A 23,042-nucleotide genomic window follows, 5' to 3' on the forward strand; every position below is an offset into this window, starting at 1 on the left:
TGGGTGCTGACGAGTTGATGGGTGCAGCACACCAACATGGCACAAGTATACATATGTAACAAACCTGCACGTTATGCATATGTACCCTAGAACTTAAAGTATAATAAAAAATATATATATATATGAAAAATGTTCAACCTCACCAGTAATCAAAGAAAGAACATCAAAAATCCCCTTTAATTATCCAACTGGAAAATCAAACAATACAACCAAATGTTGGCAAGGGTGAGGGACATGGGCACCCTTACACAGCTGGTAATACTGTGCACAGATACACCCTATCTAGAGCAATTCAGAAATGTCCCTCAAAAACTTTAAGCATGTACATTCCACTTGACTTAGACTTTCCACTTAGGAATTTATCTTGAAGAATCATAAACCTGTGCAAAGATTTAGGTGCAGTATTTATAATAGTATTGTTATAATAGCAAAAATTATTTAGAGGGGGAACACAATACAAATGTCCAATGATAAGGGATCTGGTGAATAAATGATGGTACCTCCATGCTCCAGGGCACCACAGACTCATTCCAAGGAGGGGTGTTGAGCAATGTTTAATGGCACAGAAGTAGTCATGCTGTGAAACAGGGGGTGTTGCACCAGCCCATTCATTTAAACTATGTATGCATAGAAAAGGCTAGAAATGAAGACACAAAAACATCACCAGTGTTGTTTTTTCAAGTAATGGAATTACAAGTATTCTTTATGTTTGCATATCTCTATTTTCTAAATTTTCTGCAATAATCAAATTTTGTTTCTATAATCAGAGAAAGATCAATAACATGTTTTAAAAGAATTAATGGCCGGGTGCAGTGGCTCACGCCTGTAATCCCAACAATTTGGGAGGGGGAGATGGGTGGATCACCTGAGGTCAGGAGTTTGAGACCAGCCTGGCCAACATGGTGAAACCCTGTCTGTACTGAAAATACAAAAAATTAGTAGGGTATGGTGGTGGGCGCCTGTAATCCCAGCTACTCAGGAGACTGAGGCAGAAGAATCGCTTGAACCTGGGAGGCAGAGATTACAGTGAGCCAAGATCGTGCCATTTCACTTCAGCCTAGGCAACAAGAGTGAAACTCCATCTCAAAAATACATAAATAAACAAATAAAATAAAAATAAAAAAGAATCAATGAAGTTGCAAGTTATGATGATAGGAATCACAGAGGAACAAGTCAAGTGTCAAGTTGAGCTGGGAGGTAGAAAATTGAAGATACAAAAATCGAGAGCTAAAACCCATCAAGACAATGGACAGAGGGTGGAGCTTGGAGTACATGCTGGAAGGCAGACTCCAACAAGTGTGTTGGCCTTCTGTTGTTCAACTGAGTGACTGTGGGAAGCCACTTCTCATCTCCTGGCTCCCAGGTCCCTTCTCCTTTCAAGGTCCATGACTCTATGAAAGCAGGGTATTCTGGTGATGGTGCCTGCAATGTAATGCCCCCCTTTTTGGAAAAGCAAATATGTTCTGCGATGGGGTGAGATGAGGCCAGAACTTTGGGGGACAAAGGTATCTGCCTCCCATTATTCCTATAAAATTAAAATGATTGAATTTAAGGCCTTTGTCCAGAGATGTCACTTGAAATAAATTGTTTCACTCCTCATAAAATCAGGAGGAGTCAGAAGGCAGCATGACGAGCTCTGGCAGCTGCAAGCTCTGATTCCTACCCACCATGCCTTGGCTATAACTCACCTGCCTTGGGCATCATAAGAAAAGAAAAAAGATAGGAAAATGGGGAAGGCTGCTTTGATCTCAAAGGTGACTTCCAATAGACACCCCATCGACAAGAATCATTGAGAACACAGGATATGCTCAGGGCTGCACCCATCCTTCCATCATGCCTCCAAGTCCTCTTGTATTTCCCACCTCCTTGAACCCCTAGAGCATAAAGTTTGCCCACAGGAAGGCCGCAGGAAGATATGGGGCTTCCCCTTGGCCCTAACCAACAGGAAGGCCCTGGAGGATGCCAAGATAAGGTAGGTGAGACTGCCCAGAGCAAGACAGGCATGATTCTTTCCTGGGTGAGCCCAGCCCAGGCAGGGAGGGATGGCAGGCAGGCCAGCCTAGGTACTGACCTCTTGGCATGTCCATGGGGTTGAAGCTGGCCAGCAGGTCACGGCACCACTGGCGGTCACCTTCCACCTTGCTCAGCCAGTTGTTGCAGTTGAAGTAGTAACAGAGATGAGGCCTCTTCATGTCGGTCACGATCACATTGTCCAGGTACCAGCTGGCATTCAAGCCCGTGTTGTCATGCTCAATCCTGAGGCAGAAGCCAAGTCCCACACCATCACTGGCAGAACTGAAACAGCACCCCTTCCATACTGGAATACCCAGATGTTTACTCCAAAGAGAGGTCCAATTATTCTGTTGTTGTTGTTACTTTATCTCTTGAACCTCGGTTTCCTCATCTATACAATGGGGATACCTTGCAAGGTGGATGTGCACATTACTGAATGTTACATTGGTACGTTGCATGAAAGGAAATATTAACTATCGCCTTTCACAGAAAATCCAAGATCCCTAAGGTTTGCCGTGGGATCATCTTGATCTTTCCCTTTGAGGTCCTGGCTATTCAGTGCCATTTCCTTACCCTGGACTTTGGAAGCAGTGAGCCTCTCCCACTCTGGCCCAAGCATGTATACACACAACACTTCTTGACATCCAGCTGAGTCAAGGTCAAACGGGACAGTAAAGGGAAAAGATAATAAGGGAATACCCAGAAGGCAGAAGCCAACTAGACCACTTGATTTACAGGACACAGTTCATACCCTGGGGCTCAACTGCCCCTCCCATTGCTGTGAGATGATTAAGTGAGTCCCTCTTTTCATCGTGACTCCCGGACGTGGACAACAAGCAGATACTCCCCTCAGTCCTACAATCCAGAGGACCCCTATGACCATCTAGACCAGGGTGGTCCCACAGACATAACATGAGTCACACATGCGAGCCACAGATGCAATTTTAAAATTTTCCTAATAGCCACATGTAAAAAAATCCGAAGAAACTGGTAGAATTTTAATAATATGTTTCATTTAATTCCACTTACCATCTCAACATATAATTATGTAAAAATGTATTAATGAGCTATTTTTTCATTCTTTTTCTTGTACTAAGGCTTCAAAAATCTGATGTGTATTTTTTACAGACAGCACACCTCAATTTGGATTAGCCTCATTTCAAGTGTAATAGCCAGGGGCTGCTGCACTGGGCAGCATAAATTCTGACTCTTCAAAATCTGTCCCCTAAAATCTTCTTACACTTCCCATAGCCCCCTCTATCTCCTCTCCAAGGTCCAGTTTCTTAACCCCTGGACCTCACTTTGCATCAAACATCTTATCCCTGTGAGGCTTTATCCTTGCAGGTGTTAACAGAACAACCACAGCTCAATACGGCACACAACCCCAACAGACAAATAAAACCCATGATATACCAGGCCCCTCCCTTAGAAGGATGTATGCCTCTGTCTCGCATAAAGCCTAGCACATAGTAGGACCTCAGCTAGTGGTTGCCTTTACTCACACAATGATACCCCCTTCCCAATCTCCCCTGCAAGAGCCCTTTCCCTGCTCATAATCTCCTTCCCTGCACTTAACTGATACCCAAGATATTCATGTACCCCTTATTTCCCCAGGAAAGAGAGTTCATGATCCTGTATTTTCTAGTGGAAGGGAAAAAAAATCAGGACTAAACTGAGGCTGCATTTGACCCCTGTCCAGCCTTAGTCTGGGTGCAATCAGACCACAGATGAACATCTGACAATGGGGCATGAACTTGAATGGGGGTGGATGGCAGGGACAATGAAGGAAAAGGGGGGCAATTGAAGGCTCTTCCTCTGCCACTGGACTAGTAGAGTTATCTTTCCTTATACCTTCACAAGAACCCCCCCGAGAGAGCAAGACTGGGGATGCTCTCTGTCCAAAAACATGAGGCAACAGAACTTGGTATCTCTACTACTTGCTGAGTGTTTACTGTGTACCAGTTACTGTTTCAAGCACTAACTCATTGAGTCCTAGGGTTATCACAGATGAGGCACCATTGCTACAGAGGAGGAAACTGAGGTTTGGAGAGATAACCTGTCCAAAGCGGCACAGCTAGTAAATAACAGAACAGACACTTGAACCCAGTCACTCTGGACTCAGAGTCTCTGCCCCTAATCACTGTGCTACAATGTCTCTCACAGCATATTCTCAAGTCTGTAAAAATTTGTCTTGAATTGTCTTAACCAAAAAAAATGAATCTCCAGTGGGGAAGTTGAGGATGGGAGGGAAAGATTTGGGCCTTCGGTAGCCCCTCAAATAACAGCTGGGAAGTAATTAATACCCAGAAAGTGTCAATAGTGAAGTTGATCCCTCACTTTCATCTCCACCCTCAATCCTAGTCAGGAGCCAGCTTCTCACCTGACTTTGTAGATGAGGCCCACATTGTTGGTTCTCACCCGGAACACATCGACGTTGCCCTTCTCAAAGGCAGACTCGCTCCTGCAATGAACACGTGCACAGTTAGTGCAGATCAGCTGTTGGCTCACAGGCCTGGGAGGAGAGCCAAGGGCTGGCGTTCCGCTTCTTCCTCCATCATCCCACTCCTGGGGAGAGCGATAAGCAACCAGATCCCATTCCAAGATTCCCTTCTGACATCGTTCCGGGGGGAGGGCAGGGGCTGCTAGCATCATTCCATGCCCTCACACCCAGGTTCTCATTTGATCCTTGCTATGAGTCATTAAAACAAGCACACAGGCAATACCAGCCCCATTTTACAAACTGCTAGTTGGTAGCAGAACTGGGACCAGAACCTGGCTCTCCCAGTCATGACCCCATGCCCTTTGGCTACTCTGGGATGGGAGGATGGAGGAGGAAGGAAGGAATAAATGCCTTTGGGCTCTTGGGCCTTCTTGCCGCTCCCCCTCACTGGCCTTGCTCTTGCTGGGAAAAGTTGCAATGGCAGCCCCAAGTAGATGCAGACCTTGGGTGGCAGTCCATGGTCCTGCCATTCCAACAAGAAAGAAAACACTCAACCCCAAACCAGCAGCCAGGGAAGTAGGGCAGTGAGGGAAGTGCATATCTGGCATTCTGCAAACAGTGTGAACAGAAGAAAGTACACCTGAGACATCAGCCATGAGGCAGCCAGGCAAGTCCAGATTCAGGGGCATCCTAAGCACAGTGAGCGTAGACACAGGAGGGCTGCAGCAGCCTCGCCACAGAATCCTCTGGGAGCAGAAGCCCGGAGCTCATGCCAACAGCTGTTCCATCTTGTGTGCAGGGCCGGGGCCCCTGTCATTCGAGCCCAGGCCTGCCAGCAGCTCCTGCTGTCCCCAGTTTAGCCCACTGGGCTGAGAGCTGCAGGCCTCACTCAGCGCTCTCAGCCAGGACTCTCAGGAACAGCATGCAGCTCATGGGAAAGGAAAATCGCAGATGTGTGCCATCACAGAAGATTTATCCACCATTGACGTCTTTTAAAAAAAGTGGGAGGGGAAGGGCTTTCTCCCCAAGGCATCAGGCTCAGACTCTGTTGGTAATAGAAGGCTTTTAAGGTTCTACAGAACCCAGAAGTAGTGATTCTGTGAATGGACTCATGGTGTCGAACATTCTGCCCTGGGGAGAAGTTTCCTTAACTCCAGACAACAATGTACATGGAGGCAGCCTTGGCAGGGAAACGAGACCCCCGCAGTATGCAGCCTGGGTGCAAAGGATGATGAGGAGAGAGGCACAGAACCTTCTGAGTTTGCTGGAGTGAAAGAGATGATGCCCAGGCTTGCTGCAGGTACCTTAGGAAGGGAGGGAAGAGGCAGGGCAAGGTGCCTCCACCACTGGCAAAATAAAGACAGAGAATGTCGACTGTTAACTCTTGATGAAGAGCAAGGAAAATACGAAGTTTTCTCCTTGAAGCACCAGTAAATCCTCCCGCCCAGGAAACTAACTTACCAGACCAAGCATTTAAAGGGAACTAAATCAAACTAGCAATCGTGAGGGTCTGGCTGATGTGGGAATTTCACTTTCAAAGGAGAATAACAACACATCCCACGCTTTGATTCAGAGTCACAGCAGCTGTCAATGACTTGGAGAACGTGTGGACATTGTTTCTGCACATCAGGATTATATGAATGGGAAACAAAAAAAAAGGAATAAGAGGTATTTTCTTTCCCAATATATAAGATAAGGCAAGTGAACTTTAGAATAAATAGACAAGAGCCTCTCCATCAAATAAACACCCTAAGAAACAGTCACCCTGGGAAGCTATATAATGAAATGCTTTGCAACCACTAAAAATCCTATTGTAAAAAAAAATACTTAATGAAACACAGACAGGTTTATAACATAGGCTTAAAAGAAAAAGTAGGTTAAGACCAGAACGTACAAACAGAATAATCAATACAAACGGGATACCATCTTCATTTAAAAACAATGGAGTGCGAAGATTTATTTTTAAAAAATCACGTCTAGATGGTGAGGCCATTATGAAGTGTTGGCTCTTTGTTCTTGTCTATATACATTTTTAACTTTCCAAAAGGAACACATATTGTTTCTGTAATTATGAAAAAAGCACAATCCCGTGTTTCAGCAACTCCCCCATCCCCAGCCCAGCCTGCAGACTGCCTGGATTGAATTCTTTGGAAGCAGTTTGGGAATTACTGGGCTTCATCTTCTGATGGTGCCTGAAATTTTAGAAATAGCCATTGCCAGTCAATAGGGAGAAAGGAGGGGAAGTAATCCCATTATTAGCCAAAGACAAGGTGTGACTTGGAAGGAAAGCAGCTGGCTTTCTGAGGTGCTACTGATGAAAGTTCCAGAAAAGAAGCTCCAACAGTTGCATTCAGTAAAGGAAAGCTCCAGAAAGGCCCTGCACCCATGACGGTATCATTTAAGAACGTGGTGGGTGCAATGGCTTATGCCTATAATCACAGTGTCTTGAGAGGCCGAGGCAGGAGGCTCATTTGAGGCCGGGAGTTAAAGACCAGCCTGGCCAATGTAGCAAGAGATATGTCTACAAAAAAATTTAAAAATTGGCTGGGCCTGCTGGCAGGTACCTGTAGTCTCAGCTACTCTGGAGGCTGAGGCAGGAGAATCACTTGAGCCCAGGATTTTAAGGTTGCAGTGAACGAGCCATGATCTTGCCACTGCACTCCAGCCTGGGTGACAGAGTGAGACCCTGTCTCTAAAAAAGAAAAAAAAAAAAAAGAGAATGTGAGTTACCTCCATTACCTTCCAGCGACCAGGCTGAACATGAATACACACGTTCCAGAGCATTTGTGAAATAATCCACCATAGCGCGGCGCTTTATATCACTTGCTGGGGGGTGGGGAGGAGCATATATGAAAGCAGGGACACCAGGGATAAGATCTACCAGGATAGACAGAGCAAGAGCAAAGGGAGTGCTCTGCGCTGTCTCAGGACTACACTGGAATATTTCTGGGTTCCGCAGTGCTTATTGGATGGACACCAGTCTCTTTCTGGAAGACAAGGGGAGGCTTTCCATGTCACAAGAGGAGGAGGAAAGAGTAGCAGTGATAGGGCTCTTCTGATTCCCTTCACTCAGGGTCGGTGCTGTGATCATTCCAAATAAGCCCCCAACTCAGGATTAGCTTCTGAAATCCTCACTTCTGGATTGCAAACGCCTGTGGGTTTCAGAAAACTGGGAATAGGAAAGAAATAGCAAAGGAGAGAGGGTTTGGGGTCAAAGGAAATCTTAGAAATCTTCTTGTTTCCTTACGGAAGGCTGGAGCCTCACCAATGCCACTGGTCAATTCTCAGATAAAGGCTAAGGCAGTGCACAGCCCCTGCCATTCAGCAGGAACCCCCACACGGAGATCCTTTACAGGTTGCACGGGGCATTTTAGCCATCAGCCAGGCAGAGCCATCAGGCTAAAATGCCAGGCATTCTCTGACATGCTCAGATGGTGAATTTTCAACCAAATAACCATGTTCCAGATGATACATGAGATCCCATCCTTTTGCCATATTCCGAACACATGACTCAGCGCTGGAGGTGGCCCTGGTTAATGGGGAAGGGTGGGAGGAAACCCAGAAGATGGGGCCTTCCTCTGGCAGCCACTGCTGTGGGTGCTTAACTGGGGTGGGGTCAGGGTAGAGGTTCACTAATGGAGGAATCTAAGTCCAATGGATACCAAGGAATGCAGACGCCAGGCCACAAGCGTGAAAACAATCAGCACTGGTACTAAGTTCCTCTTGGAGAAGGAGTTATTTTGTACCGGGGAAAAAAAATCCTAATACAGCATTTGGGGGTGAAAGTGAAGTCCTGAGGCACAGAAGGAAAGGCACAAGAATGACAAGAATTGAAGGGTGAGAAAGAAGAGAGAGAATGTGGGAGAAACAGGAGGGAGAGGTGGGATGAGACATGGCGAGAGGCCACAAAGGACAGGTCAGGAGAAACTCCACGAAAGAGGACGGCCAAGTTGTAAGACTGAGGCTCTATTATTCCTTTTTAAGTTGTTTGCATTGCTGCAATGTGAACTCTCTCTGGTGCCAGGACCTCAGTGAAGTTCGTTACATGCAAATATGCATGTGTGTGTGTGTATTATGGGTGTGCAAGGAAAAGGCAGTTGGTTCTAGCTGCCTCTGTAGGTTTGGGTTTGGATAGCTCAGTGTGGAGAGGACAGAAGTGCAGCAGACAGTGAGGTGCGAGGAGACTGTGGGAAGTGGACATTCTCAGCCAGATCCCAGGATGGGGTGGGGCAGCTGATGGCCTGAGCTAACTGCATCTAAACCTCATGGAAAAAGGGAACCTCAGCTGCCATATGTTCTGGGTTGCAAGGGCAGCCTGGAATTCCTCAGAAAGCAATGCCCCTCCCCAACCTGCAGTTTCCATCTTGAATGGAAAGATCTTAGATAGCAAGGACCATGTCTTCAATGCTCTTTGAAGGCTTTTTCTCAGTTCTTGTCATAGACAGACTCTGGCCTCCTCCTTCCCCACTCCTCCTGCTCACTATGCTCAGATGATCTCTGTTGATACAGTTAGTTGAACCTCCACTGGTCAGCTTTCCAGCAAAGCCTTCTTCAGCCTGACCTTCGAGACCTTTCTGACTTTCCCCCTCCCTGCCCATCAACATGGTCCCACATTCCCAGTCACAGGCCTCCTCCCTGCCCATCAACATGGTCCCACATTCCCAGTCACAGGCCTCCTCTGCCCCCATCAGCCTTCAGGGCTCATTGCTGCCTCCAGACTTTGGCAATCTGGTTCCCTTAGTCTAAAGGATGCTCTTTCTTCCTCTCTCTCTCATCTGAGTTATTTTCACCGCTTAAGACCCAGATTAAGTGTGTGTCCCTTTAAAGTCTCACTCTAGCCACACTGATACCACTGGCCTTTGCTGAGCTCTGACTATATACACAGAACTGGGAGAGATGCTGGCAGCGCAGAACAGTCCTTCCCCAGCCCATCCTCCAGCTCCCTCCATCCCTCCTCGAAGTTCCTCTCCAGCCCCACAGCTGGGACTCCGAACTGTGTCCCCGTCACTGAGACCACCCACTCTGCTCTAGAGCACTCCTGACCAGCTGGATTGGGGCCTTGGCCAGACCTATGCTCTTGCTGCCTGACCTGGAACATGGCCCAGATACAGACAGAGACCACCACCAGTCTCTGGGGCCAACCCCTGGGGTAATTGGGGAGGGTTGATTCCCATCCCCCAGGCTGCCCCATGGGATCTCAGCAAAGCCAGGAGGTCCCAACCCTGCCAGCTCATTCATGTCCTAGACCCCCTTCAGGCCCCATGAGAGGGAAGGCTGGAACCCAGACTCCTGGGAATGGAGGTTCAGTGGAAATCCATGCCACATTATAAAGGGTGGCTCAGGGGCCCTTCCTGAGAAGACGTTTTGGCAAATGAAAAAGGGGAAGAATCTGAGGATACTGAACGTCTGAAAGGAGGGAAGGCAGTGAAGACCACCATCAAAGGAGAAAAGGATTCATTTGGTTTTAAAAGGAAAAGTTGGGAACTTCAGAAACCAACCGGGCAACTCCCTACTGTTTGTGGCTTCTCCCTACAGCAGTGTACCCTGGGAGCACATGGCAAAGAGGATGGAGGTTTCATGTATTCTCTTTACCGTGCCCACATCATCGGACGGAAAGACTTCCACAAGCGAGTCAAGCTGCCGTGTAAGAGGTACAAGAAGGCAGGTACCCTGTTCTGCGGAAATGGATAAAATGGGACATTACACCTGCCTCGATGCAGCAGCATGGACGCTATAGCCCATGTCACATGGGGCCTGGCCAGCCTGCAAGGTACAGGGTGCAGGGATCTCCTGGCCTCTACAGTTTCCTCTGCCAGCCCTGGAAGTGCCAGGCCATTTACTCCAGAGTCACAATCTGGGGCACCAGGATGTCTTAAGGAGCATCTTCCTCACACCCCCTGGGACCACAGGGCCATGTGGTCAAGGGAATTGTCTACATCAAGAACGTGAGGTTTGAAGGCCAGGCACAGTGGCTCACACCTGTAATCCCAACACTTCGGGAGGCTGAAACGGGCAGATAACTTAAAGCCAGGAGTTCAAGACCAGCCTTGCCAACATGGTGAAACCCCATCTCTACTAAAAATACAAAAAATTAGCCAGTTATGGTGGCACATGCCTGTAGTCCCAGCTACTCTGGAGGCTGAGTCAGGAGAGTCGCTTGAACTTGGGAGGCAGAGGTTGCAGTCAGTCAAGATTGCATCACTGCACTCCAGCCTGGGCGACAGAGCGAGACTCCAGCTCAAAAAAAAAAAAAAAAATGTGGGGTTTAAGGACCAGCTTCACCATTGAAAAACTCCATGACTCTGAGCTACTCATGCCTTTCTAGGCTTCGGTTTCCCCACGAGCAGATTAGAATACAGCTGCAGTTTTCAAATGTTTCATGGCCCCAGAACCAGCTGATCAATTCTGTTCCAATCAGCACATTTTTGAAAGCCAGCTGAACAGACCACTCCTGCGGCCCTATACGTCTCTGAAATCCCGTTCATCTGCTAACATGTTCTCAGGTTTTGCATGTTCATTGGTGTATGTGTGCGTGCAGTGGGGGAAAGGATCCGAAGGAGACAACGGTCCTAACTCTCACTAGTTATAATAAAACAGAACACACAAAGCATACACACACACAAGCACACACACAAGCAATTCCTACGGCGAGCTGGGTGTGCACTGGCTGGCAGGCAGGTTTAACACAACACTGGTCCCTGGTGAGACCTCGGTGCACAGTAGTCTGTACTCACAGCTCCCTCACATACGTGGTCTTCCTGATATCTGTGTGATGATATATGAGGAAACCAAGGCCCTGGGTGCAGAGAGACTGGGCCAAAGTCACATGGAACTAAGGGATAGCTAATATGGATTCTTGGCAATTCTGAGATCCATAGGAGGCATTACTGTTCACAAAAATCAAGAGAGGAGCTGGGGGGAGGTGCACAGGAGGTCACCGGGAGATCCCCGGCTGGTACACGGTCTGTCATTAGCAGAGGCTTCATACCACTTAATACACCTGTGGTCAGATGTGCCTTCTCCCCAGAGAAGCAGGCCACCCTTGGGTTCTAGAACTTAATCGACAAGACTAATGGCCCAGGATCCCACCAAGGCCAAGTGCGTACTCACTTGCTGGTGAGCTGGAGCTTGGGAGAGAGCCCATTCTCTCCAAAAAGCGTGATGAAGACATTGGCATCCGTCCCTGCACCGCGAACATCCCCCGTGGCTGTGACCACTTCATACACTGGAGGAGGAGAGGAGGAAACAGATTGCAGGCTCAGAAAAAAACCGGAATCCTGTGTGGGCCTGGAGAAGCCAGCCCTTGCTGGGGAGGCCCAAGCACAAAGGACTCTGGGAATCCCTGCTGCATCCTGTAGGCTTCTGAGCCATGGTGAGACCCACAATATGTCCTGCTGCAAGACTGAAACTTCACACTTAAACCATGCATTCATTTTGCACATGAGGAGGCTGAGGGCAAGGGGGCAGGCCCTGCACAGTATCAATACCAGAGCCCGGCCCAAAGCCTCCCGGTGCCCATTCCGTAATCTTTCCAGCACAACACACGGGTACCCTCCTAGACATGGCCTTCTTCAGAGCCTGCACCCAGCTCCCAGCTTCCTCTCTGCCCTCTACACAAGGTGACTGTGGCCAGCTGTCACCTCCCATGACCTCCTGGACACTGACATTTCAGTCTCAGAATAAGCTGTCCCAGGGCTGGGTGTGCAGAGCTTTGCAGGGGGTCCTTTTTTGTCAGGGGCTCTGATTTCTCTCTCCTCAATCCCTTGAAGCTTATTCTGTTTACTATCAACACCTTTCTTATTCAGGGCATCAGTACAATTGGAGCCCTATCCACTTCCTGGAGAGAGAAGGCAAGAATGCATCTGGATTCTTAGAGACAGCAGAATCTACTCCAGCCAAGTGAAGCAAGCAGGATGCAACAGGGATATTAGAAGGCTTACAGAAGTTTTGGAAAGGCTGGAGGCACATGCCCTTTACCCATTTCCAGAAGCAACTCCTGGAATCACAGCACAGAACCTGGGGAAGTTTGCTGCTACCAGCCACCCCAGAGCCACATCACCTCTGCCAAGAGCAGAAAACAGCCCACCATCACCTCCCTGTCCTTCTGCTACTCATGTCTCAAAAATAATTCCTTGTCCCCAGCTCACTCCATTATGATGCTCACGTCTGAATCAAAATCTTGCACTGGAACAGACAGTTCTGGAAATCTAAGGTACATATCTGCACCACAGAAGGCTGAGAAAATCATAATTCCACGTTGGGAATATGGAATTTACAATGTGAAGAGTCAGCAAAATTTGGGGAGGGTGTTTTAAATATTTGGGGCATATGATCAATGCCCACCACATCACTAGATTGTAATATTAATATTACAGTGGTATCAATACCAGATTACATTAATACTTAATAATTGTAGTAATAAACAACACTGAGTGGTTGCTTACTATATGCCCTGAGCTAAGGGCTTACGTATGTGATTGTACCTGATTTTTACAGCAAACCTATTATTATTTCTACTTCCGGTCTTCTCAGAGCAGATCCCCAACCAGATGCTGAGTATATTTGAGCTGCCCCAAAGACACCAGGCTGGTTAGGAGGATATTTTGAAGTTAGACATTCATTATTCAAACCTGTCAATTCAGAGCCCATTCCACAGAGGGCACAAGTGGCAAGTGCGAGGGGGAATCAGGGAGGAAGGAGAAATATAAATAACGTGGAGTGTGCTGTTGTGTGCTAGGCACCTTGGCAGGTACTTTACAGATATCATTCATATTTCAGCATGCCCAGAGCCAGTGTGGGCTGGTAGAAAGTGCTGGACTCTAGTACCACAGAGACCTGGATGCAGCCACTGGCTCCTCCACTTTGAGCAAGGTGACCCTGGACAAGTGCCAGTCTCTCTGTAACACCTAGATGAACTTACCTGGTTTGCAGGGCATTCTGGGGATTAGAGATGATGTATGGAAAGCCTCTGGCACATAGAAGAAACTCAACAAATAGTAGCCTGATTTTAAAACTATTGTTCATACTGAAAAGCCCATTTCAACTCTGAGAGCTAAGAGTTTGTTCTTTTGGCAGGTTAGATGTAGCTCAACTAACAAGCACACAATCCACTGCTATTCCAGGAGCCCTTCAGGAGACCTCTCATTCTCATGTGGTCCTTACAGGCCCGGGAGGCACCAGGAGCAGGAGTGTTTTGGGGTGAGTGGACCTTTTGATGTCCTTGGTTCTGATGAAGTTCCCATCGAGGCACCTTTAGGGAGAGAAAAGCAGCCATATATTTGCACAACTCCTTGTCTCTTGTGATAAGCAAAGCCTTAACTCTTAATAGTCTATACCACAGGGAGCCTGATCAGCCCCTGGAGCTCACTCCTGACTCCTCTCAGCACAGACCTGGGACCTCACGTGATGCCCACACAGCTTGTACATAAAGGCATTCCCAAACCAAATGCCTGCAGAAGAATGACCAGCCTGGTGGGAATTCTAGAACCACAGCACATGAGAGAAGACATAGACACCGGAGAATGCTTAGTTTGGAGAAAAGGAGAGGAGCATTGGAGAGGCATAGGAGAGGAATGAAAAACTAGGTCAATAGTTGATTCTGGGATACACAGCTACTTCTTAAACAGGACACAAGGCCAGGCATGGTGGATCACACCTGTAATCCCAGCACTTTGGGAGGCCAAGTCGGGCGGATCACGAAGTCAGGAGATCGAGACCATCCTGGCTGACACGGTGAAACCCCGTCTCTACTAAAACTACAAAAAAATTAGCCAGGCATGGTGGCAGGCACCTGTAGTCCCAGCTACTCGGGAAGCTGAGGCAGGAGAATGACGTGAACCTGGGAGGCGGAGCTTGCAGTGAGCTGAGATCACGCCACTGCACTCCAGCCTGGGCAGCAGAGCGAGACTCTGTCTCAAAAAAAAAAAAAAAAAAAAAGGCACAAACCACTAAAAAAACTGACAAACTGGACTTCATTAAAATTGAGACCATCGAGAGAAAGGCAAGCCACAGACTAGGAGAAGGTATTTGGAATGCATATATCCAACAAAGTACTCAGAGCCAGAAGATACCAAAAATTCACATCAATCAATAAGAAAAAGAGGAAATCACACTACTTTTTCAATGGGCAACAAGTTTTTAAGAAGATAAGTGTAGGCTGGGCGCGGTGGCTCAAGCCTGTAATCCCAGCACTTTGGGAGGCCGAGACGGGCGGATCACGAGGTCAGGAGATCGAGACCATCCTGGCTAACATGGTGAAACCCCGTCTCTACTAAAAAATACAAGAAAAAAAACCCAAAAATCTAGTTGGGCGAGGTGGCGGGTGCCTGTAGTCCCAGCTACTCGGGAGGCCGAGGCAGGAGAATGGGGTAAACCCGGGAGGCGGAGCTTGTAGTGAGCTGAGATCCGGCCACTGCACTCCAGCCTGGGCCACACAGCGAGAGACTCAGTCTCAAAAAACAAAAAAAAAAAAAGAAGATAAGTGTACACTTAATACCCAGAAATTTCACTTTTAAGTCTTTACCCAAGAGAAATGAAAGCATGTCCCCCCAAAGAACTACACGCAAATGTTCATAACAGCTTTATTCCTAATAGACCCAAACTGGAAACACCCTAAACGTCCATCAATAGGGGCATAGATAAATGAACTGTGGTACATCCATACAACAGAATACTACTCAGCAATAAAACAGAATGAACTCCTGATGTGCAATACAGATGACTCTCACGTGCGTTTTACGCAGAAGTCAGATGCAAAACACGACATACTTTATCATGTCATTTATATGAAACTCTAGAAGAGACCAATCTAATCTATTGTAGCAAGAAGCAGAAAAGTGGTTGCCTGGGGTCAGAAGTAAGGGGGATTGACTGGGAAGGAACACAGGGAACCCCTGAGGGCCAATTTAAATGTTCCATATATTGATTTCCTAGTGGATGCAAGAATGTAGCACTCATCAAACAGAACATTTAAAATAGATGCATTTTATTATAAGTAAATTATACCTCAATAAAGTTGAAAAATGGACTAAAAACTTACACAGGCATGCCACAAAAGAGGATAGCCACGTAGCCAATAGACATATGGAAAAGTTCTCAGCCTATTTATCAGGGAAATGCAAATTAAAACTACAATGAGACACTGCCATGTACCCACCAGAATGGCTAAAAATAAGAAGACTGACAATACCAAGTATGGGCAAGAATGTGGAGCCATTGTCACTCTCATACATGTAAATCGATCCGAGCACTGGTAACGAAACATATGCTCACTTGTGACCCAGCAATTCCACTTCCAATTATAAATCTAAGAGAAGCAAGTACATGTGTTCATCAGAATATGTGTACCAGATTTGTAGTAGCTTAACTTGTAATAGCAAAAAAAAAAAAAAAAAAAAAAAAAAAACAGAAATAACCCAAATGTTCATTGACAATGGAATGCCTAAGTAGACGGTGGTGTATGTATCAAATGCAATAGTAATCAGCAATAAAAAAGAACAAACTATATAATGTGTCACACATGGATATATCAGATATAATGCTGAAAAAAAAGCTAGACCCACACAAATGTATACACTGTATGATTCCATTTAAAAGGTCAAGAACAGGCCAGGAGCGGTGGCTCACACCTGTAATCCCAGCACTTTGGGAGGCCGAGGCAGGCGGATCACGAGGTCAGTAGTTCAAGACCAGCCTGACCAACATGGTCAAACCCCGTCTCTACTAAAAATACAAAAATTAGCTGGGCATGGTGGCACTGTAATTAGTGCAAAAATTAGCTGGGCAGGTGGCACGCACCTGTAATCCCAGCTACTCGGGAGGTTGAGGCAGGAGAATTCCTTGAATCTGGGAGGTGGAGTTTGCACTGAGCCAAGGTTGCACCACTGCACTCCAGCCTGGGTGACAGAGCAAGACTCCATCTCCAAAAAAAAAAGTTTAAGAACAAGAAAAAGACTAACCTATGATGACAGAATCGGGATTTGTTGCCTCTGAGAAGGGGTGTGAAGGAGCATTCTGGGGGCTGGAAATGTTTCATATTCTGATCTGAATAGTGGTTGCACAAGTGTATGCATATGTAAAAATGTGTTACTGTACCTTCATAAGTTTTGTACTGTATATACATTATTGCTCAATTTTAAAATTATAATTTAAAGAAAAACTCAATTCAAATAACTGAAGAAACTATCTTTAGAAGACAGATACCTTGTAGAGGACACAGAATTCTGTTGGACTCCGGATGGGAAGCCCCCTCTAATAAAGTCTCCTAGTCAGCACAAAGAATTGTCAATTGCAACAGAATGTTGCTCTTAGCAACAGCCCAGCACATGAGAGGTACTCAAACAATTACCTGGATGAATGAATGATCATATGAATGAATGAAACAATCAACGAATCAATATGGAACAAAACTGATCAGGATTTGAAGCCCAGTTCTACCATTACTGGCTATGTGATTTCAAGCAAATGGTTTACTAAGCTTCAATTTCCTCACCTCTGAAGTGGGAATAAATTCCTCCTTGAAGGACTGTGATAAGGATTAAGTAAAATAGCTTTCAATGCTTAAACTCATTGACCTAGAATTTACATTTCTGGGAATTTACCTTATAGACATTCTTCCACAGTTGCATGAAAAGATAGGCATTTCATAAGTGGTTACTATCATCATCATCACCATTACTATAGTTTGAATGTGTCCTCTCCAAAATTCAGGTGTTGCCATTGTGATAGTATTAAGGGGTGGTGCCTTTAAGAGGTGATTAGGCCATGAGAGCTTCCCCCTCATGAAAGGGATTAGGTGCTCTTATAAAGGGGCTGGTCCTTCTGCCTATTGCCACGTGGGAACACAGCAAGAAAGTTCTCAACAGACACTGGCACCTTGATCATAGACTTCTCAGCCTCCAGAACTTTTGAGGAAGAAAAAATATATATATGTTCTTTATAAATCACCCAGTCTCAGGTATTCTGATATAGCAGCACCAATGGACTAAGAGAGAAATCATTGCTATCATTTCCATTGACAACATCCCCAAGGAAGCTGCCTTGCAAAATTTATATCCCAACAGATGCTGGGGGACTCTGTCTAGGATGCAGGAGAGGAGATGCCTCCAGGGCTGGAAGCCTGTGCGGGATGGCCTCTGAGGCCCCTTCTACTCTCCAATTCTGGAATGGGTTGTTCTTCCCATCATGGGCCCTGTCTTAGGAGACAGAGCAATGTGCCTGGTTCAGCCTACCCTCAAAGCACTGAGGGAGCTGCTGTCCTCCCTCTGGTTATTGGGGAACCCCAGGGTAGCCAGAAGGCAGCCTAAGGAAAAGAGAAGGAACACCTAGGCTTTTCTTCCCTCCTTCTTCCTCCCCATCACACTCATCAAGACTCTCCATCTAACACCAGAGCCCAGAGTTCAAAGGAAGTAGGGGACCCGTTGTTCTAGCACTGAGGATGACGATGACAGCACAGCTGGAGCTCAGCATGTGACCACCATTAGCATCATCCACATTTATAGGCAGTACCCTGCAACAGACAGGAGAGTCCATGGTTCCCTTAGAAATGTCAGCATGGCACCCACCTCCACTTGCTCTTCTCCAGCTATTTTTACTGCAGTCAAAATTGGGCAGTACAAGAGCAAGGACCAGCCAGACCAGCCGGATTCAAATCCTAACTCTGCTATTTACTAGCTGTGTGATCTTGAGCAAGTTACTTAACCTCTCTGTGCTTCAGATTCCTCAACTGAAAAAAAAAAAAAGGATATAACACATCTGCCTCAATGTGTCATCGTGAAGATGAAATTGGTTAACATGAATAAAGTGCTTAGCTCAGTGCCTGGCGCATGGTGCATGATCCTATTTGGCAGAATCATGAGATGAAATGGGGCACTTGCCTGGAAAAAGATATTTGAGGTCCTTGTGGTCCATTCTGTTTGTGACCTTGCTCAAGTCACTTAATGTCTCAGGGCTTCACTTTTTTAATTTGTGAAGTATACTAATCTGCCTGCCTTGACTGTGCTCAGGGATCTTAAGGATCAAACATGAGAACATTAGTAAAAGGGCTTCGGAAAGCATAAAAAGAAGGATCACTGTGGCCACGCTGAGGCACGCAGAGCCTATAAACAAAAGTCTATAGTGTGCTGGCTGTGAGAGGTTCTAGAATGATCTCACCAGCAGTCACGGTGGCTGGGGAGAGTCACCTGGGAAGCCAAGCACATATGGTGGGGATGCCTCCCCGATGTTTCACCTCCCAGCCCCTCTCCTCACAAGAGGGTCAGAGCTTGAGGCATGTGTGCTGTTAGAAGGTGGCCAATGCTTCCTTTGTCCTGGGCCCACTTCCGTCTACTACAGCCCCCATTTCTATCCCTGGAGATGCCCAGGATCCTGTACCTGGAAAGGGGCCACAGCCTTCCTGACCCCAGCTGAGACTACCTTCTCTGAGCTCGGGTCTGTGTAGGGGCTGAACAAAGAGGACTAAAGACAAGTACAGCAAGGCCCCACCCTCACAGAGTTTAGGGTGTCTGTGGCTGCAAGCCAGACACACCAGCCTTGCAGGAAACAATGGAACAATTATGAATTGGGTATAATCAGGGAACTCGTGGTGGACTGGAATCAAGGAGGGCTTCATGGAAGAGGTGGGATCTGAGCTGGGCTTTCAAAGTGAGGACAGGAAGAGGGAGAAAGGGGAGGACAAACAAGGCCATGGGCAGGCACAGGGCACACATTCAATAAATACTTGTTGAATGAATGAATGAGTGAATGCATGGATGAATATGGTGCTTACAGGGACTAGTGAGCTACTTTGGAGTCAGCACTGAGAATTTAAGTGACTTCAGAGACCAGGCAGGCAGCACCGATGAGTAAACCAGACCTAATATGAGATGACAGGGAGTGGTGGAGACTGTGATTAACTGGATGTCCACAGCCTATTGGCATTCACAGACAAAAAGATTTCAAAACACAGGAAGGGAAAAAAACAACTTAAACTCTGCAGGCCAAAACCAGCTCCAGGGTCACAGTTCACCTCTTCTTTGGTTTACCTGGCAAGGAGTTAGAGCAATTTCAAGCAGGTCTCGTGTGGCCCAGCGAAAGATGAGACTAGAAGGACAAGGCCCCGGGGTCCAGAGCACCGGCTGCCCTCTGCATATGGGACGGACATCTCCTTGCAAAGCCCCAGGCTCCCCATTTCCATCAACCACCATGGGCATAGGATGAGGGGTCAGGCTTCCTCCCCAAGACATCCCTTCATGGCCCCAGAAGTTCAGGGTGCTCTGCCTGATGCAGACCACATTCTCGGGGACCAGACTGGAACGTGGCTTTGGGGACGTTCAGGAGCTGGAGAACATGGGGCCGTGGGGCACTGCGACTCTAGTCTATTCTGTTCCACTGAGAATCGGGGGCTAAAGGCAAGTAGCTCCACCTGTATGTACAACAGGGACCCCACCACACCGCATAATGCCTGCCTTCGTACTCCGAGGGGATGTGGGATAGACACACGGGATAATCAGTGAGAAAGGGTTTGCTCCAAAATCTTAGAATGATTCCCCTACAGCCAGGAACAGACCCCTGCCCATCCTCAGTCAGCTGCACCACCCACGCCCCCCAGGCTGGGACCCTGCACCTTTGGCCTTGTAGTACTCGTGTTCCAGCTCCCCCTCGTCGTCCTCCGAGGCGTAGTTCAGCAGCTCTGCTTCGTACAGGGCCAGGAAGTCGATGTCCTTCTTCCTCCGCTTTTTCTTCTGGGGCATCATTCTGTCGGCTGCCTTCTCCCAGCGCTCGCAGGCTCACTGTGCCGCCTCCTCACACCTGCGGGAACCTGAGACCTCCTCCCTGAGCTCCGGCGCCCATGGCCTTCCTGTAGCTCAGGCCTGGGTGGGCCAGAGTACCCCCTTTTCTTGGTTTCCCCGTGCCCAAGATGCTGTTCCCTCTGCCCTCTCTGGCTCCTGAGCTGAACCTCAGTGCCTTAATCTCTGAACCTCCTGTCCCTGTCCCCTTCCACCACCCTCTGGCGAGCCACCTCCTCCTCTGTACCTGTCCTGGGGCTTCTACTTGGGCCTCATCACTTATTCATGGCGTTCAGGGCAGGCTGGCCTCCTTCCCCTCTCTCCTCCCCACCAGCCCCCTCTCCTCCCTGTGGAGAATCAGGTGACACGGAGCCCTTGGTGTCCACTTCCCACCTGGCCTGACAGCCAGGGGGCCACCTGGGATCCCTCCAGGCCACCCCAGGAACAGGTGAGGGCTCCTCACCCAGGAGATCTCCCAAGCCTCACAGCCCACACGGGACCCTCCTGAGGAAGGCGGGGTCCCGGAATCAGCCAGGCTCCCAGGACTCAGAGGCCCCCGTTTCTCTCCATTATTCATGACCTCTGATCGCCTTACAGAGCAGGCAGGGTTCTCACTGGATCCTTCTCGTTCTCTCTCTCTGATTCCATCTCCTCAAGACTGCGGGCTTCCGGAAGTGGCCGCTGGGCACGAGGAAAGCTAGGGCACCTCTCACAGACACTCAGACAACTCTCCCCACTGCCCCTGCCAGGTGAGCTTTATATGCACTAAAGTTTAAACATCATCTTAGCTGATGCCTTCCCAGGTGAACTCACTAACTCGATCAGCTCACCTGGACTCACAGGAGAGTTTCAGCAAGCTCCTACCCCAGGGCGCACAGCCCTGGCTGCACACCAGAATCCCCTGGAGAGGTGTTGAATGCTAATACGTGGGTCCCACCCCCAGAGAGTCTGATTTGCTTGGTTTGGAACGCAGCCTGGGCTCCAGTTTGCAAAGCTCCTGGTGACTTTCATGTGCAGCTGTGTTGAGGGGCCCTGCATCGCTTCCCAGGTATGTTAGGTGTGCTGACAGGAGCCCTCTACAAGCAACACGTGTGATTTTTGTCCTCTAAGCCAAAGTAGTGACTCTAAAGGGGAATTTCAGTTGGAGAGGAGGAGAGGACTTGGAGGGGACGCCTGATCAGCAGTCTGCACTCACATGCCTCCCCGGCAGCCTGGGGCAGCTTTGGTCCTGCCCTGCTCTTTGGAGCCATTCAAATCTTCCACTAGGGGGAGGCATCTCTAACCCCTAACGTTCCCACCCAGGAAAGATCAACCTCCCCTCCTCCCCCATTCACCTGAGGGGCCGCCCTTGAGGCAACTCAAAAGTCCGCGGAGAACCAGGAGTGAAGTTTAATGGTGGGTGACGCGCGCCCCCTTCTGGCAATACGTGGTTTGACCGCTGCTGTTTACACACCTGGATTCTTTAGGAAGAGACCTTCCTTTAAGGATCACTGGGAATCTCCTAAGAAAACTCATTTTACACGAGTACCCACTCAGGGAAAAAATAACAAAACGTTTCTTAGAATTCTTTTTTGAGACGGAGTCTCGTTTTGTCGCCCAGGCTGGAGTGCAGTGGTGTGATCTCAGCTCACTGCAACCTCTGCCTCCCGGGTTCAAGTGATTCTCCTGCCTCAGCCTCCTGAGTATCTGGAATTACAAACACGGGCCACCACGCCCAGCTAATTTTTGTATTTTTAGTAGAGACAGAGTTTCGCCATGTTAGTCAGGCTGGTCTCGAACTCCTAACCTTGTGATCTGCCCGCCTTGGCCTCACAAAGTGCTGGGATTACAGGCATGAGCCACTGCGCCCAGCTGTTTCTTAGAATTTTAAAAGCTGAAATCAAAATATTTTTAGAGAATCCCATGGTACTGGAACACACTGGCTAGGAGGTCAGGGAAATAATTCCATATTATTTCTATATTATTTCAAGGTTCTCCAGAGTGACAGAACCACTAGGGTAGACAGATCAATAGATATATGAAAGAAGGCTTACTAGGAGCATTAACCCATGGGATTATGGATGCTGAGAAGTCCCACAACAGGCAGTCTGCATGCTGGAGACGTAGGAAGGCTGGTAGTGTGGTGGGTCCAAGTCAGAAGGCTTGGGAACCTGGGAAACCCATGGTGTAGTTCTCAGTCCCAGGCCCAAAACCTGAGAATCTGGTGGTGAGGGGGTGCTGGGGCAAGTCCCAGAGTCCAAAGACTGGAGAACCTAGAGTTCTGATGCCCAAGGACAGGAGAAGAAGGGTGTCCCAGCTCCAGGAGAGAGAGAAAGCATTCACCTTTCCTTTGCCTCTTTGTTCTGTCGGGGCCCCAGTCGATTGCATGGTGCCCACCCACATTGAGGGCACATATTCCCCACTCAGTTCACTGACTCACATGCCAATCTCCTCTAGAAACACCCTCACGGACACACCCAGAAATCATGCCTTACCAGCTCTCTAGGTATCCTTAATCCAGTCATGTTGACACCAAAAATTAACCATCACAAATACCGAGAGTTGATAGGGACATGAGCAGCCAGAACTCTCACACTGCTAGTTGGAGCGTAAAATGGTACAGCCACTTTGGAAAATAAAGCAAAGCAAATACTTCCCATGCAACCCAGAAATTCCACTCCTTGGTATTTACCTAAGAGAAATGAAAAAGGATGTCCACACAAGATCTGTATGTAAATGTTCATAGCAGCTTTATTCATAACCAAAAACTGGACACAACTCAGGCGTTCATCACCTGGCCAGTGGGTAAACAAACTGAGGTACGTCTGTACAGGCAATAATACTCA

At 47.8% G+C, this 23,042-nt stretch overlaps 1 protein-coding gene across 1 annotated transcript in view; it reads right to left on the minus strand.

Annotated features, from left to right (window-relative positions):
• LOXHD1 (lipoxygenase homology domains 1) overlaps positions 1-20,184 on the minus strand; it is a 185,779-nt gene extending 165,595 nt beyond the window's left edge. The window contains exons 1-4 of the mRNA XM_011949343.1: positions 20,055-20,184; positions 11,564-11,678; positions 4,394-4,474; positions 2,072-2,256 (exon numbers count right to left, since the gene is read on the minus strand). Of these exons, the coding sequence (XP_011804733.1) occupies positions 2,072-2,256; positions 4,394-4,474; positions 11,564-11,678; positions 20,055-20,184 (511 nt within the window). The remainder of the gene's footprint in view (positions 1-2,071; positions 2,257-4,393; positions 4,475-11,563; positions 11,679-20,054) is intronic.
• Positions 20,185-23,042: the final 2,858 nt, after the last annotated feature.

The sequence above is a fragment of the Colobus angolensis genome, unplaced genomic scaffold (genome assembly GCF_000951035.1).
Source record: "Colobus angolensis palliatus isolate OR3802 unplaced genomic scaffold, Cang.pa_1.0 Scaffold299, whole genome shotgun sequence".
Taxonomy (NCBI): domain Eukaryota; kingdom Metazoa; phylum Chordata; class Mammalia; order Primates; family Cercopithecidae; genus Colobus; species Colobus angolensis.